Raw genomic sequence first — 26,645 nt, 5'->3', positions numbered from 1 at the left:
GACCAACGAACCTCAACCCATCATTAGAACACCCTATTGTCTAAATTAAGAATTAAACTTACAGATCCATCGGAAATCTTATACCTAGATCAATACCTACCAAAGTAGTAGTGCATATGTTGCTAATACACTTTTGGGTAAAAGATCTCTACTTGATCGCATGAACTTTTTACCTACATTTTTTTAAAACAAAGGTCGTACTTAGTGCACAAGGCTCGAGGTTAGCATTAAAAAAAAAAAAAAAACCCAAAAACAAAACCAACACAGGCGAATTGACCCCAACAACCTGAATTCATTTCTGGCAAACTGAGAGCACAAAAATGCTTCTTCTTTCTTTCTATGATCCATCATCGATCATAAGTTTCTTTTCTCCATCATATGATGAGTAAGGATTCAAGAAAGAAGAAGGGGATTCAAGAAAGAAGAAGGGATCGAAAAAATTACATCATCAAGAGATTCCTTCTTTCCTTCTCAGACATATAAAATTTTCAATTCCACAAGGAATCTAATGTACTTGTCTCTCTCTCTCTCTCTCTCGCTCTACAAAACCAAAAACATACAATTAAACTTTATACCGTTTCTTTAAATGCTACTTACTATAGAACCAATTAAGCTAAAGCTTAATTAGCTTGGGCCGCTTTAGCATAACTATTGACCAAGGCGAGTGCAATGCTTACGAACTTCTTGCTATTCACCACCTTATCATGTAACTCCGATTTTATATTCGCCAACTCGGTCGCACACGTTTCCTGGTTTGTAAGTGCAGCGCTCAACCACGTCTGCACATTACTTATCTTGAACAGCAACGCTTCCTTTGAGACAGAGAAGTCCAGGTAGCGTATTTCCCTGTTTGAGCGTTGCACCTGAAGCACGGCATCTTCAAAGTTTTTGTTGCAGTCCTTTAGAACACCGACAGTTGTCTTATCATTGTTATTATTGAATTTGCCTGAGTTGTTCAAAACATATAAGGCAATGGAACGAATACTATTGAAGCTGTGATCGACGGCTACGCGAGCGAGCTTGGCTGGGCTTACTTCAATGTCACCGGCGTAGGCAATGATGCTGGTGTAGCATATGTCTGGGTATAAAGTTGTTTTGCAGTTGGTATCAATGAAATCTTTGTTCAAATCGGCGGGGACGGCTGAGATCGCCGCCGGTAGAACAAGAAAAAGGAGTAAGGTTGTAGAGATTGTCATTGCCGTGCTGCCGGCCATTTTCTGGGACTTTGAGGTTAATTTGGGGGAGCTTAATTTGGAGATTAAAGAAGATCGGTCCTCAAGAGGTCCCTGAATCTGAACCTGGCCAGATTGGTTTGGACATACGAGAGGGATTTATATATATAGACACATCTCTTGGTTTGCCTTTATTTCAGGTAGGAAAGAACACGATATCAGATTTACCAAAATGCCCTTGTCTTTGTCAATTTAAGGGGTGAAAGTGGTTATTTCTGTTTTTTTCTGTTATTGTTGAATGACTTGAATACTAAAGTTTTTTTTTTTAAAAAAATTTCCCATGGATTCCGGGGACGTGAATAAGTTAAAAATATATGTTTTGGGGACCCATTTTGGTGAATTCCAACCTGCTCCAAATCGGATTTAGTAGGGATCAAATTTTTTTTTTTTTGGGTACGATATTAGTAGGGATCAATTCAATATTGGATTTTGAGCTTTGATGAAATAGACAATTGTAGGATTTTAGGAACCGATTCCACCTAATTCTGGCTAATTTTAATACGATTCGAATTTAATCGGCAAGGATCAATTCTATCTCATATTCCAAGTTTAAGTCAGTGGTCAAATCTTTCGATTTTGATTGGAATTGCCATATCCTAATTTTGGTCATTTTGAAACAACGGATTCAAGGGTTTGGGGGATTGGATCATTGGTTTTCATATTTGGGCGCTGATTTTAGAGTTTTGGGGATAGAGTTTGTCCAAATCCGATTGATCCTGGTCATAATCAGGAAAGACAGATTTGATCTCCAATTTCAAGTTTCAAATCCACAACTTAATCAATAGTTTTGGTATATGAAGCAGCCGTGACCAATCCCAATTCCGACAGATCTATAATTGTTGATTCTAGAGTTTTTGGGGTTTCATCACTGAGTTTCTGATTTGAGTGTTGATTCCAAGGTTTTTTTTTTTTGACAAATTCTGGCTTTGGATTGGAATCGGCATGGACCACATCAATCTCTAATTTTGAATGTAAAATTCTTGTTGAATCGGCCAATTCCAATCAAAATCGATCATATGCATCTTCAACTTCTATTGGAGGGGCAGTGGATCCAATCCATTTGAAGGGGGAGCAGAGCAGCAGGCAGGCAAAGCAAGGGAAGAGTTATGGATTGAACCGGAAGTAATGCCCTTCCCAAAATAACCATGAGCAGCTACGATATTCTAAGTTTCTTCCTCTTTACCGAATCTGTAACCTTCATTAGTCATTACATACGCAAAAAGAAGTTCAGTCGGACTACAATGCTCAATTTTGAGTCTCGACCGGCACAGCAGGTCACATTTCCATGTGAAATAGGCACTCCGTCCGTCAAAAGATACGACTCCGCTGATCAATCCAACGCAATAATCCCGGCTAGGCATCAGGCTCGATTCGCAATCACTAATCACTAACAGAATCGGATGATCTCGATTCGTGCTATTCTAGAAAGACCCATTCTAGGATTTTTGGGATCAATTTCGGACAATTACAATATGTGAATCGGCCGATTCGATTCAATTTTTTGTTAGGCTGCGCTAATTTCAATTTATTATTAGGTCAAATAAAAAACCCTTGAGACAGTTTGATTTTGGTCCAAATTAATTCGACCTTTTAACTTGTAGACTTAACAGGCTCTTGTCGGTGGATTATCAATTGGTTACGAGTTCACATATTGTGATATATGGAAACTATTTTATAATGTTTTTGGATTTTTACAAGATTTTTCTGGTTTGGTTCTGTTTTTGGATTCGATCAATCCGGTCTGATTCAATTTCCATACAATTTGATGAAAAACCAAATGAATAAGGGTTGGGTTTGGTTTTTTCTCAATTGATCTAACAGATTCGGATTGAAAATTGGCACCCTTTTCTCAAAACAAAAACAGATCCTTCTAAATCCCAAGTTTTGGAATAATCGGATATCATTCTAGAATAACCTATCTTCTTTCTTATCCTCTTTAACTTATAAGTTCATTATCATGGGAGATTTCAATGAAATTACCTCACAGCAGGACAAACTTGGTGGAATTCCTTCATAAGTGATCAATCTTCACAATCTCTCACCGCTCTTATTTCTAGATTCTCCTTGGAACCTATACGTTTCCATGGCTGTCCTTTTACATGGTCAAACAAGCAAAACAACACACCCCCCCACCCCCCCCCCCAAAAAAAAAAAAAAAAATTGGTGAAAGAATGTTTGGATCGAGCTGTTGGTGTCCCTCCTGGTTTAATTCCTTTCCTAGGGCTACAATTTTAAACTCCCATCCATTGGCTCTGACCATAACCCAATCTTTCTCAACACGGTCCCAATGAAATGTTCTTACAAAAAATGTTTTCATTTCCAACTAGCTTGGACTCATCATCAAGATTTCCTCAGTTTCCTTATCTCAAAAATGGTGCTCACTAGGTTCAGAGAATCTTCATATCAAATTAATTTAATTGAGTAATCTCTTCAGCAAATGGAATAAAGTTGTTTTTGGGGACATTCATAATCTCCGTGATTCCTATCTCCAACAATTTGGAAATCTTGAAAATCCATCTATCTTTATAGATAATTCTGAAGCTCTCCACCTTTTGGCTTCCAAATTAAAATGGATTTTTAATGCGGAAGAAGCTTTCTGGTTCCAGAAATCTAGGCATGCTATATCCATGATGGGGACAGAAACACAAAACTTTACCATTCTATCTCAAAAACTAATTTGAGAAAACGATCCATCACTTCTCTCCTTGACCCTGATGGTAATTTGGTTACTGACCCCCAAGGGATGACCCAATTCTTTTCCAAACATTTGTCAAAATTTTTAAACCTTCCTCCTTTAGATTCTGGCTTTGTTGAATGTCTTTTTGACAAATGTATTGATGATTATTCAGCGTCTTCCATTATTTCTACCCCCACCCCCGATGAAATAAAAAAAGCCACCTTATCTATTGGAGCTTTTAAGGCCCCAGGTGTAGACGGTTTCCAAGCTTGTTTTTACCATGATTTCTGCGATAATATTATTTGTTATGATGTGATTTATATGGTTCAACATTTCTTTAATTTTCCTGCCCTCCATAATGGATGCAACCATACTCTGATCAGTATGATTCCTAAAAAGGAGAATTCTAATCATGCTTCTCATTTTCATCTTTTTAGCCTTTGCAATGTCTCTTATAAAAGTATTGCTAAAATAATGGTTAATAGACTTAAATGTATCCTCCCTCCCATTATCTCACCTTTTCAAGCTACTTTCCTCTCTGATAGACAAATATTTGACAATGTGACTTTAGCTTAGGAAATTTTTCATTACATGAATAAGAAAAAAGATAAGATTAGTTTTTTGGCCATCAAAATTGATATGGCAAAGGCTTATGATACAGTTGAATGCTCCTTAATTTGCAATCTCTTTCGTTACTTAAGGCTTTCATAACCATTGGGTGACTTTAATGAACTCCCTAATGTCCACTACTTTCTCGTTCAAAATAAATGGTAGTCCTTTTGGCTACCTAAAACCTGAAAGAGGCCTTTGTCAAAGATGCATCTTGAGCCCAAACCTTTTTCTTCTCACAATGGAAGATCTTTCCAGACCTCTATCGGCATGTAGAGATTTAAGGGTTTTTAAAGGAATAAAAATACCTTAAAATACCCCTAAGATCTCTCATCTCTTATTTACCGATGACACTTTTATTTTTCGTAGGGCAATTGATGATAATTTATTAACTACTAAATCTGCTCTAGATCTTTTCTCTGACATTACTGGACAACAAATATACTTTAACAAGAGTGACGTATTTTTTAGCAAAAATGTGGACATTTTTTAAAGGAGGAAATTTTGTTCTATCTTGAACATATCCGAAATGTCTCCCTCCTCTTTTTACCTTGGCACTAAACTTTGCTATTTTAGATCCAAAGTCAAAGATTTGGATTACTTGGTGAAAAGATACATTCTAAACTCTTATGCTGCTAGGAGAGTTTTAATTCAATCTGTGATTGCATCTATCCCTTCTTACCTCATGACTTGTTTTTTATTTCCAATTTTTTTTTTTTTTGAAATCTCTTGACTCTATTTGTTTGAGATTCTGGAATGGTGACTATGGTTCAAACAAGAAACTTCATCTTGTTGGCTGGCATAAAGTTTTCTCACCCATCTCAACTAGAGGTCTTGGCCTCCGCAATGATTCCATACATAATCAAGTCTTAATCCTCAAGCTAGGTTGGAGACTCTTAACTGAACCAAACTCCATTAGGGCTCAAACGTTGAAAGCAAATACTACCCACATTCTTCACTTTTTGACCTTAAAATCATGAAGAAAAGGGGATCTTGGACCTCGATTAGTATTTCCTCCCTTTTGCCTTTTTTTTTTTTTTTGGGGGGGTAAAACCTCCCTTTTGCTAACTCTTTCAAAGATTGTTTGGCAGAAAATAGGGTTGGATAATAACACTCACTCACTATTGGTTTGACCCATGGATTCCTCTTCCTAGAGGTAATTACCTACCATCCCCTAACCTCCACTCAAATAACTTTCTAATGGTTAAGGACTTGACTTCAAATTTTAATTGGAATGTAAATTCTCTTTCACTTGTTTTTCCTCTTGATATTGGTAATAGAATTTCTAATTTCTAGTTGACCGACTCTAATGATATCTGGAAATGTTCTCTCTCAAAATCTAGAAAGTTTTCACTCAGCTGGCTGTTAAATTCTTAGCATCAAATTCTCATTTTGTTTCCAAAAATTCTAAATGGTGGAGATTTTTCTGGAAAATTAATATCCATCCTAAGTTTAAAATGTTCTTTTGGCGTGTCTTACATGCAGGATCGCCCGTCAAGGCTGCAATATCAAAATTGACAGTGATCGACTCTACTTGTGTCCTGTGTGGTTCTTGTGATGAATCCATGTGACATCTCTTTCTATCTTGTTATTGAACTAAACGTATCTGGGCATCAGGCCCCCTTGGGTTGAGAAGAGAGCTTCTCTCTAACTCTTCAGTGGTACAACTGTGTTATTCCTTTTTCCTTTCCAGAAATTTGAATAAACAATCTTCTATTTGGTTTTGTTCTGTTTTTATTATTATACAATGTGGTTCGAGTATACCCTATGTGGTTACTGCATCTACTACTAATATGTCAAAAAACACATCTTCTGAATCATAAGCTCTCTCCCCATGTTGTGTGACTTATTGTAATCATAAATCTAAAATTCTTGAAATGGAACCATGAAAGGGAGTGAAATAAGTGGCATGGTGTTTTCCCAAAGAAGAGATGAGTGAATGCTAGTGGACCACTTCATAGATTTGAAAAAGGAGAAAACTATCACTTGATTTTTTTTATGTTTATGACCTGATGTTCTTATTCTCAATTTTGATAATCAATTTATTGAACTTATGTATTCTAATAAGCTTCTGCTTAAGACCCTATACTTGTGTTTTTTGCCAGCTTAAAAAACTCTGTAATTTTATTTAGCCCTTATTATTATTATTTTTTTCCCCACGTGGGAAATGAGATTCTTTCCTATTGTTCGGGTGCCTGTAAAAGGCTTCTCATTCAAGAACTCTGATGTTTTAAGCTGGGTTCACTATGACAGCAGCAAGCCAAGGAGTCCTCAAATGAGGTATATGCAAATTTCAATTGGTAGTGCCCATCAAATGTGTGGATTTGTGTGCCATCATTTATTTTCATTGGAAATTACTTTTGATGAGGAGAGAGATAAAGTTTTCTTGCTTCTGTTATTTAATTGTTTTGAATTGTCACATTGATATTGCATTCAACAGTTGAGTGATACAGGCCCAAGCCCATCAAGTCCACAATGCTTGCATATCATGCATTAAGGAAGCACTAAAGTCATTGTAGAGATTCTCCACTAACAAGACTTTTATTAATCTTAAGTTAGAGTTTTGAAACTGATTAGGTCCGGCCAAGTATGGGTTGCTTCTTGGTCTTGACTAGGCCCCGGGCCTTGTGGACTTGATGGGCTTGGGCCTACATCAATGAGTATGCAAAAGGTGTCATTTCCCAGACTGGTCTTCAAAAGCCTTCAAATACAACATTGACTAAGGTGGCTAAAGAATTATTCCAAGAATTTCAAATCTCTAGATTTCATATTCCTGATCCATTCTTTGTCAAAGCTCATAGATGGTCAGTATATCAAACATCCCTCTATTGTTTGTCACCATGACTCCCTTTGTTTTAATGGAAAATATTTATTGGAAATCTATATTTAGTTATAAAAACTATATTTTATTCCATTGTTATATATATTTTTTCCATTTACTCTTTTAAGTGTACATGAAAAGGAAGCACATTTGGGCATGGTTGATTGAGGAAAAGGATCAGACTTTATGATGGAGGCCATCTTAAATACTAAATACTAAGATACAAATCAGACCCTTTTTTATTTCGGAAAAACATTTGATCAAATTTAATGGAGATTTTATTTTTTTCAATTTTTTCCATTACATTAAAAATAAGATAATATGTTCTATTTATAGTTGTCAAGGCAAGTAGTCAACCTAAGGCGTTGGAGGGGTGTCTAAGAGACAAGACGCCAACCTAGTTGTCGCTTAGGTGCCCTAGGTGTGCAATATATAACCATATGTAATATAGCAATGATAATTTTATATAATTAATGGTTATATGCAAAGCCATATCGATGCAATTTGATATAATTATGCTAGTAATGACCTAATATGAGAAGCCAACACATAATAAATAAAACATAGGATATAATATAAACATATTCATTAAAAAACAAAGCAATGCAAAACATAAATAAACATAAACTCGTGAAGTGTCAACAAGGCATGTTGTCGCCTTGGACCCAAGAAAGAGCCTAGATGCTTAAGCGGCACCTTGACAACTATGGTTCTATTTGGTTCATAAATAATTCCCGTCAAATATTTTGCATTGAAACAAATATATCCCAAAGGAATATTCTATTTTTCATGGGTGGTTGTGTCAAAAAGATAATCAATATATGTGTGGATTCATGCACCTGAGTATGGTGCCAATATTTTAAAAACTGAACTGGCTATTGCACAATTAAAGCCACCAGGGCGTTGTTGATAGGGTTGGGGACACCCTTTCAAAGTGTATGGAATTAGAATTCAAGACCTTTAATTCTAGGACCAAGATCCAACTTTTTAGTATGTGTGTACTTGAAAAGCTACAACTGAGAGGAAGGCACTCCATCTGGGTTCTTCTTATGCTAAATAAAAAAATAAGGAGAATGTTCTTTGTGCCGTAACGCAGCTTACATTCAGGCACATGGGCAGCCTGTGCAGGGGGCAGGGTAGTCATTACACCCACCCCAATATGCTTGAGCACAGGCTGTGCTGCGGCGCAGAGAACAGCGCCCCAAAAAAATATATATATATATGTATTCAACATTAGAAGTAGGATATTTGAGTGGTAGCAAAATATATAATCAAGATTTATGTATAGAATATTATATGCTTCTCCCATCGTCTATATTACCTTCCTCTTTCTTTTTTGTACAAAACTTCTCTTCCTTTCGGTGTGGCCCATTTTTTGATTGGACCTATTCTCCTTATTAGTCTTTAATATAGTTCAACATATTTGAAACAAAACTATAAAAGTCTAATTAAATAGTTTGAAACAAATATATGCATGAAACCTCATTTTGCTATTACTAGAAACAGGTAGTTTGTAGTAGCTTTAACAGTGCTGTATATCTTTAATGGTGTTGTATATCTTTTATATGCACCAAGAACTCGAAATCGGAAACAAAGACAATAGCAATAAAATAAAGGAACATGACATAGACGATAATTGTATTTGCAATAGAGATATGGCAGCTCAATAATTGTTACAAATAAATAAATAAAAAAAGAAAAAGAAAAAAAAAAAAAAGGAAAAAGAAAAAAAAAAAGAAGATCCCAATTAACCTCGCAGGAGATTTTGGAAAGAATAATAATTTTCCAAGGAACCATTACGTAGAAGTCACAAGCAATAATTGTCTTATCCATATTAGGTTTCATACACACTGCAATGTAGTTATTCCCACCTCCGAACATTCCATAAAAGTGGATGACCTTTCCAGTATAGGTGATAAATCTGAATGCACATGAACCATGTCATTGTGAATGCAGTACGTAACAATGCCAATATATCAATAACCATGGATATAAATAATGGGCGGTGAAAACATTTAATTTCTCGTCTAAACAACAAACATAATGCTATCAATGCCATAATATAGAAATAGATCAAGGAGCTAAAGCATTAGATGCTAGATGCTTAATGGATAACGAGGCATGCAACATGAACTAGTGTCTCTCACTAAAATTTGATTGGTCCTTATAGAAGTTCGGTTAATGAAGTAGGTTTTGCATTGCTCTAGGTCATCGGCCTTATTTATTCTGACATGAGCAAGAACTAGAATGAAGCAAAACGATTAATATATAAATTTGGGTAAATTACACGTCACCCCTGATTTTCAAACGAAACTCAGATCACCCCCTGATTTTTGAAAAAACTCAAATCACCCCCTGATTTAGACCCCAATATGACAAATTAGTCCCTACCGTTAGTTTTATGTTGTTAAGTGATGATGTCAGCCAATTAAATAAATTTAAATCCCTAAACTACCCTTGACCAATGTTGAAGATGAAGGAAGGGTAGTATTGTAAATTTAATTATAATGTTTTAGTATAAGGGTAATATAGTCATTTCACACCAATAACTAACAACAGACTAACACCGTTACTGTAGAGGGGGTGATTTGAGTTTTTTTAAAAACCAGGGGGTGATCTGAGTTTCACTTGAAAATCAGGGGGTGACGTGTAATTTACCCTATAAATTTTATTGAAGAGACTTTGCATGAATAGAAGACAAAACTTGTAATCTGAATTTAGGTTGACAATTGAATCTAGTAAGATCTGTGAAACAAAGTCCATACCTTGGATAATACTTCGATTAATTTGGAAGCTACACATAGGACTAATTTGCATGGGTTGTCTTTTGAGAAGGGCACTTGCTACTTGAGCAACCAATCAAAAGGAGGGTGATCTCTGAACCAACAGCTTTGCACTGACTAGTCTTTCCTTGCCCTTTTCCAAATCAAAACCATGGATTTGATTTTGAGACGATTAGTTGATATCAATTTTTTTAGGAAAGATGAATTTATTAATGTTAAAAAACAGGAGAGCAAAAGACCAAGAATCCTAAATGTTACAGACTCAATTGAGTCTGAACACCAAGAAACAAAAAGCACAGAAAAGAAGAAGCTATATCATGCAAACAAAGGCTATTGAAATCGAAAATATATGAAAATAAACAAGTCTATAAGTCAAATCACAACACACACACACACACACACACACACCCTTAAGCAGTAATCACAGATGGCCAACCTACAAGACTCTTTTTTGTTGAGAAGATTAATTGATATCAATTTCTTTTTAGAAAAGAAAGAATTTATTATAGTTAAAAAAGTAGGAGAGAAAAGGGGAAAAAAGCACAAAATTTTACAGAGTTAATGGAGTCTTAGGCATAAAATTTTACCTGGAAAATTTTCCACGGTAAATTTTACTTCGTAAATGTAAAATTTTACATGTTGAAAAGTTTTCTAATGTTTGTTTCCATAAAAAACCAAATATTTCAATACTTTCCAACGTTTAAAGTTGTACATCTGAATATCAACTACTTGGGTCCAAACATTACTTATAAATATATAGTGGATCATTTTTTTTTAAATATATAGTGGATCATTTCTGCTTAACAGTAGCGCTAAATCTGGCCAAATATGGTCATTTAAAGAACAATGTATCTTTCACCTTTGCTTAATATATTTTTTCCTTTTCTCATAAAATAAAAAAAAGTTTACATCTAAATTTTTTTATGTGAATTTTACATCGAAACAAACGGAGCCTTAATAACATAAAAAGAAAAGGCAAAAAGAAACAAAAAAAAAGAGTAATAACACCCAAGGTGGGGAATGACCGCCTTACCCCTGCTTGAGCGCCTTGCCCGAGCAGGGGTAAGGCAGTCATTCCCTGCCTTGTTGTGTCTCCGCAGTACGGTCTTACCGGGCAGCTCGGCAGTAGAGGATCCAAATACCGCGAACAAAGGCTCTACTGAAATCGAAAAATGAAAACAAAAGGTCTGTATGTCATATCTATATCTCAGAGAGAGAGAGAGAGAGAGAGAGAGAGAGTTGGCGTACCTTGAATAAGTTTGTGATGTGCAACGATATGATGTGCTATGTATCAATCACGAGTACTAGTAGAGCATTATCGCTTGACTCAAGAGTTCTGCTAGAACACACCAATATTGGATAGTTCCCAGCTGCAAGACACATTATTTAGCATCCGCAAGTCCAACTTTGTCGGATTTGGTACTTTTTTCTGAGGATATACAAACTGTTACAGGATGTCGTGTCTGCCAGATGTCGACATTTCTACCCCGAACTATACCGCACTGTACCATGAAAAAATTGGAGAGGATTGGATTTTTTTTCCATTGTTAGCTTCTTGACAGATCGGGTAATGGAAATTTTTTTTTTGTTGCTAAAAGGACATTTATATTAAAGGGGCTAAAAAGAATGAACAAGAACAAACTGGACTAAGCCACAAACAAGAACAAAAAAACAAGCAAAAAACCTCTATATAAATTATGGGGGGGTTGTTCTCTATGCCGCAGCGCAAGCTGTGCCCAGACACATGGGGGTGGGCACAATGACCATCCTGCCCCCTGAGTGGCAGGCCCATGTGCCTGGGCGCAGCCTATACTACGACACAGAGAACATTCCTCCCATAAATTATATTGAAGAAACTTTGCATGAATAGAAGGCATAATTTATATTCTATGATTGACAGTTGAATCTTTTGGGAAGGGCACTTGCTAATTGAGCAACCAATCAAAAGGAGGGTGATCTCATGACCAACAGCTTTGCACTAATTAGTCTCTTCTTGTCCTTTTCCAAATCAAAACTATGGATATGATTTTAAGAGGATTAGTTGTTATCAAATTTTTTTTTTAAGGAAAGACAAATTTATTAATGTTAAAAAACAGGAGAGCAAAGGACCAAGATTAAACCCAAATGTTACAGACTTAATTGAGTCTTAAAACAAAAAACAGAAAAAGTTAAAAAATAAACACAAGTTATGTCATGCAAACAAAGGCTACTGAAATAAAAATGAAAATAAACAAGTCTATAAGTCATATCAGACATATCCTTAAGCAGTAGTCATAGATGGCCAACCTACAAGACTCTTTGTTGTTGAGAAGATTAATTGATATCGATGTTTTTTTTAGAAAAGAAGAAATTATTAGAGTTAAAAAAGCAGGAGAGAAGAAGGGCAAAAAGCTCAAAATTTTACAGAGTTAACAAGACTCTTAATTTGTTGTTGAGAAGATTAATTGATATCAATTTTTTTTTTTAGAAAAGAAGAAATTATTAGAGTTAAAAAAGCAGGAGAGAAGAAGGGCAAAAAGCTCAAAATTTTACAGAGTTAATGGAGCCTAAATATAAAAAAACAAAAAACGGCCACAAAAAAAAAAAATTTAAAATTAAAGTCACGCAAACAAAGGCTACTGAAAATGAAAAATGAAAACAAAAGGTTGAGAGAGAGAGAGAGAGGGGCAGGCGTACCTTGAATAAGATGTCCTGCTTGCCAGATGTCGAAATCTCAACCCCGAACTGCACCAAACTACACCATGGAGAATTTACAGATCGGGTAATCTTTCCAAGGACTCGCACCCACTTATATACAATTTCCATAAGGATTCCAATGTGTCAATATCCTGAATCTCACTTAGAAAAAAGAGCACCCTGAATCTTGGTCAGAATCTTACATCCTCTAATCTATATAATATTCAACTTTTTTAAGTTCGAAAGATCCGGTAATCTTTCCAAGGACTCGCACCCAATAATCTCCAACTTCTCTAACAACTCCAATCCATCAACACCTTGAATCTCTGTTAGATTCTTGCAGTCTTCAATGTATAGAAAAGTTAACCTTTTTAAGCTTGACAGATCTGATAATCTTTCCAAGGACTCGCACCCAATAATCAAGAATTTCTCTAACAATTCCAATCTGTCAACATCATGAATCTCCCTCAAATTCTTGCAGCGTATAATGCTTAGATGAGTCAACATTTTAAAGTTTAAACAATCTGGAAATCTTTGAATGGCTAAGCAATCTTCTATTTCCAATTTTCTCAAGGACTCCAATCTGTCAAGGCCTAGAATTTTGGTTAAGCTCCCCCAATCCTCAATCTCTAATTTAGGCGAAAATTTGTTTAAGTTCCAGCAATTTCCAATATATAATTGCCTCAACTCTTTGAAGTTTGAAAGATCAGGTAATCCTTCCATTGAGTAGAAGCACCCAGTGATTTCTAAATAGTTCAAGTTCTTCAAGGTTGAGATATCCAGGAATGTTTTTAATACTCGGCAATCCTTTATCTCCAACATCTCCAGAGACTCCATCCCCTCGGCTTCAAAATTGGATATCACATCGTTCCCAAGTAGCTTTAAATTCCTTAGATTTTTTGAGCCCCTCAATTTTGGTAATCTTTTTAAAGATCTGCAACCCTCAATGTGGAGGACCTCTAAGGAGTCCAATTTCTCATCAACCCCTTCAATTTCTTTAAGAAGATTGCAAAATTCAAGATGTAATGTCTTTAAATTTCTCAATCCTCCTGATGTACTTGATATTTTTACCATTGATTTGCAAAAGCAAGCATGAAGGCTGATCAAACTTGAGGGAAGACCTGAAATGTATTGAATTGAAGGGCAATCACTAACATGAAGGCTTGTCAAAATTGAGATGTATGGATTTGAATAGCTGCTGCTAAGACTAAGGCCCATCAAACTTCTACATGAACTTACATTGAAGCTTTTGAGAGAATTCAATTGACAAATTTTACTTGGGAGGTAGACTATATTGGAGCAATAACTTAAATCAAGTGTTTCAAGAGAAGTCAACTGACAAATTTCACTTGGTAGATCCATTAGACTTCCGCAAAAACTTAAATTAAGTTTAATCAAGGATATCATGCAGCCCAATTTCTCTGGCAACTTTTGTAGATTTCGACATCCTTTTAGATTGAGTTTTTGGAGAGAAGTCAGCTGAACAATTTCACTTGGGAGATCCACTAGACTCTTGCACCATCCTAAATCAAGTTCCCTCAAGGATATCATATGGCCCAATTCCTCCGGCAACTTCTTTAGATTTGGACATCTTCCTAAATTGAGTTTTTGGAGAGAAGTCAACTGACAAATTTCACTTGGGAGAGACACTAGACTCTTGCACCATATTAAATCAAGTTCTCTCAAGGATATCATGTGGCCCAATTCCTCCGGCAACTTCTTTAGATTTGGACAGCTTCCTAAATCGAGTTTTTGGAGAGAAGTCAACTGACAAATTTCACTTGGGAGATCCATTAGACTAATGCAACTACTTAAATTAAGCTCTGTCAAGGATACCATGCGGCCCAATTCCTTCGGCAACTTCTTTAGACTTCTACAATTTTCTAAATTGAGACTTTTGAGAGAAGTCAACTGGGAAATTTCACTTGGGAGATCGTTTAGTCTCTCACAGTCACTCATCTTTAATATGACTAAGTTCGTGAGACAACAAATGGATGTATCAATCTCTTCCAAATTTTTACAGTCGTTAAGAAGCAATACCTCCAAGAGTCGATTTGCTGAAACATCGGGAGTACTAAATAGTCGATGACAAGATGTGAGAATTAGAGCTTTTAGTTTTACTGCCATCTACAAAATAGAATATATAAAATAACTTAACCAATTAGCTTAAGAAGAACTAAAAGAAAATTTGAATTTTTTTTTAGACTTTTGATATAAAATTAAATAAAAGAGAGAAGATGTTCAGACCTTGATGGAGTTCCAGCCCATCCAGCTTTTTGTGATCTCACTAAATGATAGATCAAGAACTGCCAGTTTCCGTGGACAAAAATTGATTTGCGCATATTGGTTAGGGAATCCTTTCCAACTAAGCCATCTCAGTTCTGAAAAAGAATGAGTGAAGTTCCCAGAAAAACATGCATAATCAACTCGGAGTAACCTCAGCCTTGTCATTGCAGCAAATCCTACAGTCATCAAACCATTGCTCCTTGATACAGTTCTGAAATCAATACTGAGTCCTTTAACATTACTTGTTCCCTGTCAAAAAAAAGAGAACCTCAATTAAGTACCAATTTAAGGTTTTTATAAAAAACCAAGAGAAATCCATCAAAGACCTAATTCACAAGGTTATCATAAAAAATAACTTAAATATATTCAGTACCTACCGTTTGTTTATCCAATACATCCAAGACATCCTCTTGACACAATATTCGAGTACGCTTCCCTGGCTCATCTATATTCTCTTGACGAATAATATTCATTCCAAGATCCCGAAGCAGGTCATGCATCCCTAACTCACCTTTTTCACTAATCGTTACCAAAGACTTGGCACAAAGAGCATCAAGCTCTACTTGAGAAGAAAGACCACAACCATCCCATATGTGACACGCAATATCTTTATCCATTCCAATGAAAAAACAGGCAGTATCAAGAAACATTTGTTTCTCCTCATCCTCTAATTCATCATAACTTATTTCCAACCTTTTCATGACATCATCATTGGGAACTTTTTGCAACTTCTTTAACATGCCCTTCCATACTGATTTTTCCTTCAAATATAAAGATGAACCTATAACTTGAAGAGCCAAGGGAAGTCCTCCAATAATCTTTATCATAGCTTTTGAAAGATTCAAATAATTCTCTAGTGGTTGGTCCCTTCTAAATGCATGACGGCTAAAAAGTTGAAGAGAATCATTTGAATTCATTGCTTTGGGCTCGTAAATCTCATTTGGTTCATGAACACCTAAAATTTGCTTAATTCTGTTTATGATAATGATCTTACTTCCAGCACCAAACCATTTGTGGTTCCCAATTAAAGATTCTACTTGAATATCTTGATCCACATCATCAAGAACAATAAGAACTTTTTTTCCACGGAATCTTTGGTGGATCACATTAATTCCATCATCAACACTAGTAATATCTTGATTTTCTTGTTTCAGGATATCAGAGATAAGTTGCTTTTGCAAATGAACAAGACCATTATGTCGTTGAGCAGTTTCTCGAACATCTGTAATAAAGCTACACCCCTCAAAATGATTAACGACTGTATTATAGACAGCCTTAGCGATTGTTGTCTTTCCAATGCCACCAAGGCCGTGGATCCTGACAATTCTTCTGTTATTAGATTCAATATCTAATAGCATCAACAATTCTTTTATACGAGATTGGATTCCAACTAGATTGTTAGAAACACTCAACGGTTTCTTGTTCAATATACTAGCAACTTTTTGAACAACTTCTTTTATTAACTTCCCTTCATACCTGCATAATCAAACAAAAAAGAGCTTTTGGTGATGAATAGCATACATAAGGAAATTAATCCAAAAAAAAAAAACAAATTCAACATAGAAGAAACCACAAGTGAATTATGTTAATTGAAATAGATTAAGCAAGTCTTACTATGTATTTGCACATTATAGCTAAATTTAGAGGTATTTTCTCAATAAATCTTTCAAATATGTTTCTTTATATCCTACAACTAATACAAACTAATCATATAAATAGAAATATGAGCAAAAAAGTTGAGGTTTGTTGATGGGTATTCATGAGTCTCATTCAACTATTCAATTTAAATGCAATCTATTAAGAAAGAATATTAACAAAATATGACCTTAGATGATAAAAGCAAGTTCCAAGTTCCAACTTAGAAGACATTAATAATCCTTAAAAATGGGAAACAAAACGGAACTGTTGGACTAATCACTTACGTGTCCTCCTTCGAAGGCCATCCTTTCAGCTCTCCAATTTCTCTCATTGCTTTCTTCCACTTTTGCACCATTGTCATATCGACGCCCATATACTGATGTCGTTTAAAGGCATTTGCGTATCTCCCAGTCTGGTTTCGCACATCCCTTGGTTCAACTTTATAGAAAATGGGCAAGACGATCTGATTCATTGTTCTTCTGCATTCAGATATCTGGGTTAGCTCATTGAGACACCATTTACTTGATGCATAGTTTTCTGAGAAGATAGGAATGGAGATTCTTGATTGCTGGATTGCAGCAAGTAGCTCGGGGCCAATCTTGTTTCCCTTTTGAAGTTCATCCTCGTCCCTGAAAGTTCGAATTCCAGACCCAACTAAGTCATGGTAGAGGTGGTCTGCGAAAGTGGTACGAACGTCTTTGCCGTAAAAACTCAAGAACACTTCATAAGTAGTAGAACCAGAAGAGGATGGTGAAGAAGAGGTCTGATTTGCTGCCATTCGATCAAATACTTTCAATCTTTGATTGATATTGCTACCAACAAGAACTTTTTAGCAAGTAATTTAATTGCAGAGCTGTGTTTATGTTCATATGAATATTCAAGAAAAAGTCAACACTGGCAAAGAGGCATGGAACATTCCTTCCCCTTTCCTGGCATGGAACATGCCTCTTGATCGATATCGATTCCTGGCCAATCACAAAACATGGAATAGTATTTGGCCTCTGGATGCCCGATCCGACTTGATCCCTCACTTGTTTTTGCTAGGATCAACTTGAAATTTCAGATTTCTTTCCATTTGTTGTTCTTCTCAACATCCAAAGGAGCACTTTGTCAATTTGAAGGTTAGATTTGCAGATCAAAGCTGCCTAAATCTACCCTCTTCCTCTACCAAATTTCAAGCATTTTTCTCCCCTTTTCTTCATGTTTTTTCCTGCTATGAAATGCTTTGGTTAGTATGTTAAATTTAATTATTGTGTTGCGCTGCTTTATTTGCATGAAATTTGAGGAAAAAAACACAACATGAACTATGCATTTTTGGGATTTTTCTATATTGGGTTACTAATTAAAAATAAAAAATCTATGATATATAAATGTTGCAAAGATTCAAGTATATTGTAGATCAAACTTGAATGTACAACATTCATTTGATCATGTCTGGGTTTTGGTAGATTTTTCTACCAAAAATCCTTGAAAAATCCATTTAGATGCTTTTTGTTTTTTCATTTTATATTTTTTAAATAAATAAAAAATAAATAGACTATGAAGTTAAGATCAAGTAGGTAGATCATATTGAGCTCTACAACTTTATTTCGTTGAATTTTGTATTTTAATGGATTTTGGCAAAACAATCATAGAAAAGGCTACATGGTAGATGAAAAAAAAAATGAAAAATTGGAATTTTAAAATAATAAAAATGCAAACAATGAATCAATTCCAGAAATATATGAAATTGATGCTTTCTATGAAAGAATATATGGAGTGCAAAATTTGCAATTTTCATATTTATTAGTTGTCATTTTATCAAAAAAAAAAAAAAAAAAAAACTTTACTTAATAGCTAAGTGGCACCTTAGTTAGAGCTAAGATGAGACTTTTATATGGTTGAACACAAAGATTCTGCATCTCAGTGTAGCCTGCTTATAGCCGAGTGTGAGACTTTAGGGAGGTGATGTGGAGGTAATTGGACTGAAAAACTCAAGTCAAACGCTTGATAGTGCGACTGGACCCAGACTTGTATGGTGTTCTTTTAAATTTTATGAGTGACATGCCCACCTCAGTGGGAGAAGCACCGTAGCATATTGTATGTGCTTTGCTAAGACCATTTGTGAGTGACTGAATGGATCACTGCTTCGTCATTATGTGTGCCACATGTATCAAACTGAGTTGATCCTATGGATACCCTCTACTTGAGACCATGTCATGAAGAGGACAACCAATGATGCTACTTTGACATGCTCCTTAGGATCATGGATGATGCGGTCTAGCGGGACACGATTGGGAAAGCTATTGGGAATAGTCGGATTGACATGTGGGGCTCAGGGAAAACTATTCAGAATTATACCATTGTTATGTGACTCATTGCCCGGGCGACTTGTCGTATTTGTGTTTTGACGTAGTCATGAGCACATTACATGGTTTAGGGTCAACATTGCTCATCATGAGGGATCAAGAGTGTTGGATCGTTTGGGATATCTCGAGATTATTTGTAAGTGACGTGCTATGTTGGTCAGATGGAAACTTGATATAACATTTCTACCTTGTTCTATCTCGATATATCGCACGCTCCATTTCCTGTATGAGGAGATGCACGTAGTAGAGAAGGTTAGTTGAACAACTGAGTAGATATGCCTTGTGTGGGCTAGTGGGAAATGTTAGCAGATCAGGTATCACCTGATCCATGTGCCCACTTGGGGCAACTATGGGCCGATAAGGGTTCACTTAGAGTTACTTGGAGAAGGGGTCTCCTAGGGTCTCCTACTCGTACTCATATACGTAAAGAGGGGGTGGGAGTAGGATGCAGCTATAAAAGATCTGCAACTGCTTCCCCTAATGCGTGCAAACTCTCTCTCTCCCTAAAAACTCTCTCTAAGTCTTCTTCTTCATCTCCCCTATTGTGTGAGTGCATCTCAAGAGCTTCCATCATCGCTCTAGGATTTGGACTGTGGAAGATCACATCCATTGCGATCACCTGTCGAGTAGACCGTACGTGTCCTCTCAGCTCGTGACGCGTTTGTTTGGTTTGTAATCAAGAATGACTCGATCCGTTGCGTTTCACCATCGTTTCAGGTAACGCTTTAACGATGTTTAAATTAATACTCTCCTATTTCTTTTATGGGTTTTTACAATTACCATCCCAAAATTTTTACTATCTTCTATTACCCCTCCAAAAACTTTCAAACAATTGTTACCCCCTTCTGATGCATTCTAACCACTAACTGACGCCACCGACCCCACCGTTACTTTTCCATAACGGTGGGGGTTAGTCGTGACAGTGTGCCGTTGTCATGAATTTTTTATGACCAAAATGCGCTTTTGGGGTGGTAATTGTAAAAAAAAAAAAAAAAAACCCCATCATCGTCCTCGTCCTCCTCCTCTGCAACCCCAAAGGTGAAATATCCATTTTTCCTCTTAGTTGTAACCATCACCTGCTCAGTTGAAATCTCCCTATATCCCTTTCCTTCTCCGTCTCCGACACCCCTCCCCCTCATCTGCTCAGACTCTCCCTCTCCCTTCCGGCCTGAAAATGTTGGGTGCTCAGTGGAAGGAAGGAATTGCATCTGCAAGACTTTGACTTTACTAAATTACTATTTCAATCCAGCTATAGATGGAGTTCTAGTCTAATTAGTGCCGCCAAGTCTTTGACTCGCCATTAAAGGACTTTTAAACTTTCAGTTATAAGTACTGGTGTGGTGGCTGATTCTGATCAGTCATTCTCATGATCTCATCATCATTTCTTGAATCACATACTTGTTTGATTTGGGGACCCTATCTGGCTTGGCTTTTAGTTTTCCTTTTCCCTCGATCTACTTGATCTTCATCTCTCTATAAATACACAAAAATCTTCCACTTGTTGTTCCAAAGATCCAAACTGTTCTGAAAAAAAAGGGAAAAAGAATGCCTGAAACAGAGATCTCAAGTGTTCTTAGAGAACCCCGCTTTGTGGTTAAAAAATTTCAGGCCATAGCTCAGAGAGAAGGAGCTGGTGCTGTTGTCAGACGAAGCATGGGAAGGTAAGAGAAACTCATCAACTACATTGCAAAATCTTGATTTATTTCAGTACAAAAGAAGGGAAAAACAAGGTTTTGCAATGTAGCTCAGAAGAGAAAACACCAGTACTAACAAGGTTTTAATTGCTGTTTTCCTTTCAGAGTTACCCTCTTTTTTTTTTTTTTGAGTTTGGGTGATGGCCTTTTTCCAAGTTGTAGAGACCCTCCTCTGCTGACAATGTAGGTTATCTTGTTGTTTTGTTTTATGTGGCTGCTGTTTAACTCCATATTGTGTTCAGACCTGTGCTTAGCCAATATACTTACCTGTGTATAAGTGTTGGCAAGGGAAAATGCTTCACTACCACCCCTATAAATTCTTACTTTTTTATTTCATTCTGTCACATATGTAACATTCATACAAAAAAGGCACATAGACTTGATGTAGTTTAGCAAGGACTTATGCCACATAATAGGCCCAAAATGCAAAGAGCAGAAAATAAAGAGAGAGAGAACCACATAAGCTACAACCACAAAGACTCATGGAAACAACCACAATTGCAGCAAAAGGCAATAACTCAACACCAATTTAATTAAGAACACAACAACTCAACTATTTAGCTTAGTCAGCAGTGTTGCCCTTAATATAGGGCATAATGCTTGGACAAAAATAAAAACTCCTTACGTTACAAATTCCTAGCCAAAAGTTCATTCCTCTTTGAACAAAATAGAAACCTTGTAGACCTTCTAGACTGTCTTACTAACTCATACCAAGGCCAAATTTTGAAATAAAATTCATTAATTAGTCAATATGAGAGTCGAGATGGAGTCGAACCATCATCTCCTGGTAAATAACCAGTTGCTCTACCGTTTTGAGCTAAAGACTCACTTACATCAATTAAAACCATGTTAGTTTAATCCAATATAAAAAAAAAATTTAATTAAATTACACTACCCTCACCTGAGTTGTACCTCAATTGCTGAATCCCACCGCCAATTACTCCTCTCCAATAACCCCAACGCACCACCCCTTCCCCTCAACCATCATCATTTTATTAATCAGCACACACACACATACACACTGAAGTAACAAAACTAGTAAAGAAAGGTAACAAAGAGGAGAAGATAAAGATTAAAAGAGAATGAATTTTAGTAAGAGAAGGATTTGTGAAATGAGTTCAGTTGAACCACCTTCCAACTTTCTCTTCTCCATTCCCTGCAAAAATGAAATCCATTAAGTTCAAATGATTAAGTTACAAAAAAAAAATTGGTTAAGTAGTAACTACTGACTTGTTTTCATATCCCCCCCCCCCCCCAAAAAAAAAAAAAAACGAAGAAAGACTCACAATGTTGAGTTGCAAGGCGAAAAATGGTTGGCAGGATTATTTTGCATTTTGTATCTGATTCCATCTTACACAGAATGATTCACCTGTTCATCCATAAGAATTAAGACTCGGTTCGGATAGTAGTTTCGAAAGATTTTGGAGTTCTTTTTCATAAGGAAATCTAAGGCATCCTTGGAGTAGAATATGAGGATGGTCTGCTCATGGCATGGATTGCATGGGTAGAACCCACCAAGTTTTTCTTGTAATGTCGTTTTTTGTGATTTACCTGTTGGGTGAATTTCAGGTTTCATCTTCCTCTGTATCTCTTACACAAGAACCACCAACCTCCCAAATTTCAAAATATTTGATATAACAAAAGAGTTTGTTAAATATAGCAAATTCTTCTATATGTTGGTGCACCTTATACAAGAAAGTTTTCCATAACCAATGGGGACTATTCACTTCATTTTTCTTGACTATATTTTCTGCAATTCTTCCTTGTCATAGATAACATTTTTAAGACGGCAGTAACCATGTATCTGAAGCAACGGTTACATACAGAGAGAGAGAGAGAGAGAGAGAGAGAGAGATTGATCACCGTGGAGTTCATGTTGGAAAAAGAAACTATCAAAACTAGAAACCTTCTCAAAACAGCCATTTTGCAAAGTCATCACCTTCTCTTGAGATTGGTCTATAAGAACAGATCAGAAGAAACGCAAGAATTTCATTAACACACGAAATCACCAAGTTGTTTATGCTGGTTTTTTCTTTCAAGCTAATGAGCAAACAGGTGTCAATCTGATTTTAACTCAAGACATCATCCCATACATAATATTAATCCACGACAAGAGATTGCTAACTAATTATAAAAAGGTGAAAACAGGTTCTCAGCCCAGTGGCCATCAGATGGGAGAGGAGGAGGGGGGGAAAAAGGCCAAGAAAAACAAGAAACAAAGGAGAAGACAACTTCTTAAGACATGTGGTAGCAGTCTTACAAAGTAGAAGATCGCCATCATCCTCTGTCACCTGGCCCTTCTGCAACCATCATTAAGCTATGGAATCAGTGTAAAAGATTGTGAGGTTTCAGGTCCCTTTATTTGAACAATAGAATACAGAGATTAAATGAGCACTAATGGATTCAGTGTAAGTATTCATTACAGAGGGATAGGTAAAGAGAAGAGGAATAGAGCAAGCAATAGAAACAGAACAGAGAAATCCCATGGAAAGAAATGAATTCCTTGAGAAACAGGGGTACTGGAGCAAAAGGGAAATTGGAGTTGGACAAGAATATTGAATCCATGACTCCAGAAAGATCCTTAATTACAAAGACACGGTTCAAATAAAAGGCTGCATGGAAGAGGTGTCTAGAATATTGAATCCAGAGAAAGTGTCTCATGTACATTGTCAGGTAGAAAATAAAATGCCAAATGATCTCATTGATACAGGTAGAAAACAACTATAGGCAATCTCACATCACCATACACAGTTACACACCTTGAGAGCTCTCTAGTTAGAATATGTACCTACATTGGATATCGAAATTTTTTAAATAGAAAAAATCAACCAACATTGGAAATAGAATTTTTTTTTTAAATCTACCTACTGCTCTTCTCCTCTCTGGCTTATCCTCTCAGGATTCCACACTAACTCTGTTAGGTTCCCTTCAATGGAAAGAACAATGAAAATGCGGGAGATAGTTGGATTTTAGAAATTTTTATTCCCCCCCCCCCCCCCTCCTAATTTTAGAACCCGTATAAGAAATGGCCAAAAAATCCCAAAGGGCATTTGTAAAGGCAGAAAGATACCTGACCTTTATGCTTGACTCGCTAGTTTCGTAAAATCCTTTTCGAATTATCTGAAAAGCAAGGGAAAAGAAGGACGAGGTTTGAGGTGTTGTAAAAGAAACTTGGTGTCTCCTTTAAACGAATAACTGTGAAATAAATAAAAAACAATGTTTTCGACAAGACCTCTCGGCTCTCTTCCCTGCATCAATCGCAATGTCAAGGAACTCCGCTAGGGAATTTGTTCATTACACAGAAAAACAAGTAAAACAAAAAATATAAAATGAAAATTAAGAACAATACCTGCAATAGATGCAATTACTAATTTCAAATTCAAGTCCGACCAAAACTTGCCCTCCCGTAGCAATGCGTAGCAGAGAAGAAATGATGGTTGCGCAGAGCCGCAGACCAGAATATCTTGTAGTGTATACTCATCCCAAGTTCAGAGAGGGTAGGGTTTCTCACCATGTTTCCACCAAAATTTGACACAAAGGTAATGCGCAGCAGATCTCAAAGAGCCGTATCGCAGAGCAACAGCAGCAGCCGGAGGTTGTTAAAGAAGGTCAGGGTTGACGAGGAAGTGGAGAGGAAATGGGGATGCGTAGCCGAGGTTTTACAAAGATGACGGCCTTCGTCCTTCAAAGAGCAAGAAAGAGATGGAGCGAAGATTGAGCAGGGTGAAAAATAAACGGGCGGGAAGTGGAAAGGGTTTCATATTTAGATGGGGAAGGAATGCCCGGTCCAATATGATTAATGTGCCGATTCCAATTAGATTTCACTCTCTTGGGGGATTCTCTTGGCGGGATTTCCATGATTTTCTACAGATCTTGGCGGGATTTCCTTGTTAGTACTGGTGTTTTCTCTTCTGAGCTACATTGCAAAACCTTATTTCAGTACAAAAGAGCTTGTCAAGTTTTCACTTCTAAACAGGAAAAGAGATCGAATTTGGGAGAAATTCGCATTAATCTTTGGAACATTAATACCTTCACCATTATGGATCGAAATCCGTCGCATATTGTATTGAAAATTTGTGTCTTCTTCATCTGCTACAACTTTATTAAAGTTCCATTCATCCGATTTGAGAAGAATGATTTCGCATAGAAAATCATGTACTCAAGACAACTTCGAATACGTCCATCCAAATATGTTTCTTCAATTTGAACTAGCTTTCTACAAACAAGCTCTTTGAGGTAATCTTCTGCAACCTCTTCCAATGTCAACCCTTTTTGCCTTCCCACAAATCCTTCAGCAGTCCACAATCTAAACAATCTCACACACTTGATTGAATAATTTTCAGGGAAGATGCCAAAATATAAGAAACAAAATTTCAAGTAGTATGGCAAATCATTGAAACTCAATAACAAAATCTTTGTCATTCTAGTTAGAATTTGATTGTTTTCAAACTCAGACCCAAGATTGTCAAGCAATTTTTGCCATTCAAATCTTGTTTTCTCTTTCAATGACAAAAGAGCACCAGTAGCTACAATAGCAAGAGGCAAACCTTCACATCTTTTCAGGATTTTAAGAGACAAGTCCTCTAAATCCGAAGGACAAACATTCTGTGATAATGAAAATGTTGTCTTACAAAATAGTCTCCAAGCTTCTTTGTCTGGTAGAGGTTTAAGATTGTAGACATGGCTAGAATTTGATTTCTTGCAATAAGAAGCTATTTCATTACTGCGAGTTGTGATCACTACCCTGCTACCACAATCATTATTGGGTAAAGCATGTTGTATAGAGTTCCATGATTCTATTGTCCAAACATCATCAAGGACAATTACATACCTTTTCTGTTGTAGATACTCCCTCAGTTTGTTTACCAATTGAACTTCTTCCATGGAATCTAGTCCTCTAAGAACAACTTCATCTTCTTGGTAAAATTGCTTCATCATTGACTTCAAAAGATTTTGAGGTTTAAATGACTGCGAAACTGTGATCCAAGCATGACATTCGAAGTGTTCTTGCACCTTTGGGACATCATAGACTTTCTTGACTAGTGTGGTCTTGCCTAGACCACCCATGCCTGCAACAGAAATCACTGTGCAGCTTCTGGAGTACTCTTCCTGTACTAACAATTGGATCAGATGATCTCGAGGCTTGTCGATTCCAACAATGCAAGAATCCTCAAGATACAAGGAAGAGATTCGAGGATCGTGCCATGATGATGATGATGATGTTTCAGCTCGCCTGGTACCAGAAGAACTTGATGACCCTTGATGATCTGAGCTATTGAAGCAATACCTCTGACTTCTCTCTTTAATGTTGGTGATTCTTCGTTTAATTTCTTGTACATCAGTGGCTATTTTGTGCCTTGATTTCAACTCCATCGAGACGCGAACAATTTTATGAAGATGGCCAATAAATCCAGGCTTTTGTTGTTGATGTATGCGAAGCATGAATTCGTCAATTGCATCTTCAATTTCATAAGCCACATCTCTCACTTGCTTACCCCAAATTTTCACTCCCTCGTCTGTCTCTCCCCTTGCATCTGCATCCTTCAAGAAGGGTTGGATGCTCTCGAGTTCATCCACTAAGTCACGAATATCTGTTCTAACCCCTTTCAGAAGTTTTGCTTCAGCAACGAGCAAACTGCCCAAATTGCTAAGTAGAAAGCTTACAACGGGCAGCGCCATCTCTTCTCCCAATTTGTGTACTGGGCATCATAGAAGAACAGCAGCCATCTTAACTTGTTACTGTAAAATGCATTGTTTTTGTAAGTTTCATCTCCTTCCGCTCACTAGTAAGGTCTAGACAATAATTTGGCCAGTCATAATATAGACTTCTTAGGGGTTTTAGAGAGAGTGTTTTCACCGTACCAATACTTTATCCTTAGTG

The 26,645-nt window shown here is 36.6% G+C and overlaps 3 protein-coding genes across 3 annotated transcripts; all 3 read right to left on the bottom strand.

Annotated features, from left to right (window-relative positions):
* Positions 1–620: 620 nt before the first annotated feature.
* LOC122639030 (pectinesterase inhibitor 11-like) lies at positions 621–1,214 on the bottom strand. The gene has a single exon (XM_043831869.1). It carries the CDS (start codon positions 1,212–1,214, stop codon positions 621–623), a length of 594 nt encoding a protein of 197 aa, XP_043687804.1.
* An 11,797-nt stretch (positions 1,215–13,011) lies between these two features.
* Positions 13,012–17,087, bottom strand: LOC122639029 (disease resistance protein TAO1-like). Its single transcript, XM_043831868.1, has 4 exons — positions 17,007–17,087; positions 15,462–16,560; positions 15,046–15,333; positions 13,012–14,925 (listed from the first exon to the last, which is right to left on the bottom strand). The coding sequence occupies exons 1-4, from the start codon at positions 17,081–17,083 to the stop codon at positions 13,012–13,014; spliced, it is 3,378 nt and encodes a 1,125-aa protein (XP_043687803.1). The 5' UTR covers positions 17,084–17,087.
* Positions 17,088–24,856: 7,769 nt separating this feature from the next.
* On the bottom strand, positions 24,857–26,443 carry LOC122639028 (disease resistance protein RPM1-like). The gene has a single exon (XM_043831866.1). It carries the CDS (start codon positions 26,441–26,443, stop codon positions 24,857–24,859), a length of 1,587 nt encoding a protein of 528 aa, XP_043687801.1.
* Positions 26,444–26,645: the final 202 nt, after the last annotated feature.

The sequence above is a fragment of the Telopea speciosissima genome, chromosome 9 (assembly GCF_018873765.1).
Source record: "Telopea speciosissima isolate NSW1024214 ecotype Mountain lineage chromosome 9, Tspe_v1, whole genome shotgun sequence".
In the NCBI taxonomy this organism is placed as follows: Eukaryota; Viridiplantae; Streptophyta; class Magnoliopsida; order Proteales; family Proteaceae; genus Telopea; species Telopea speciosissima.
Note: the sequence above shows the minus strand (reverse complement) of the source record. Positions and strands in the feature narration are given on the sequence as shown.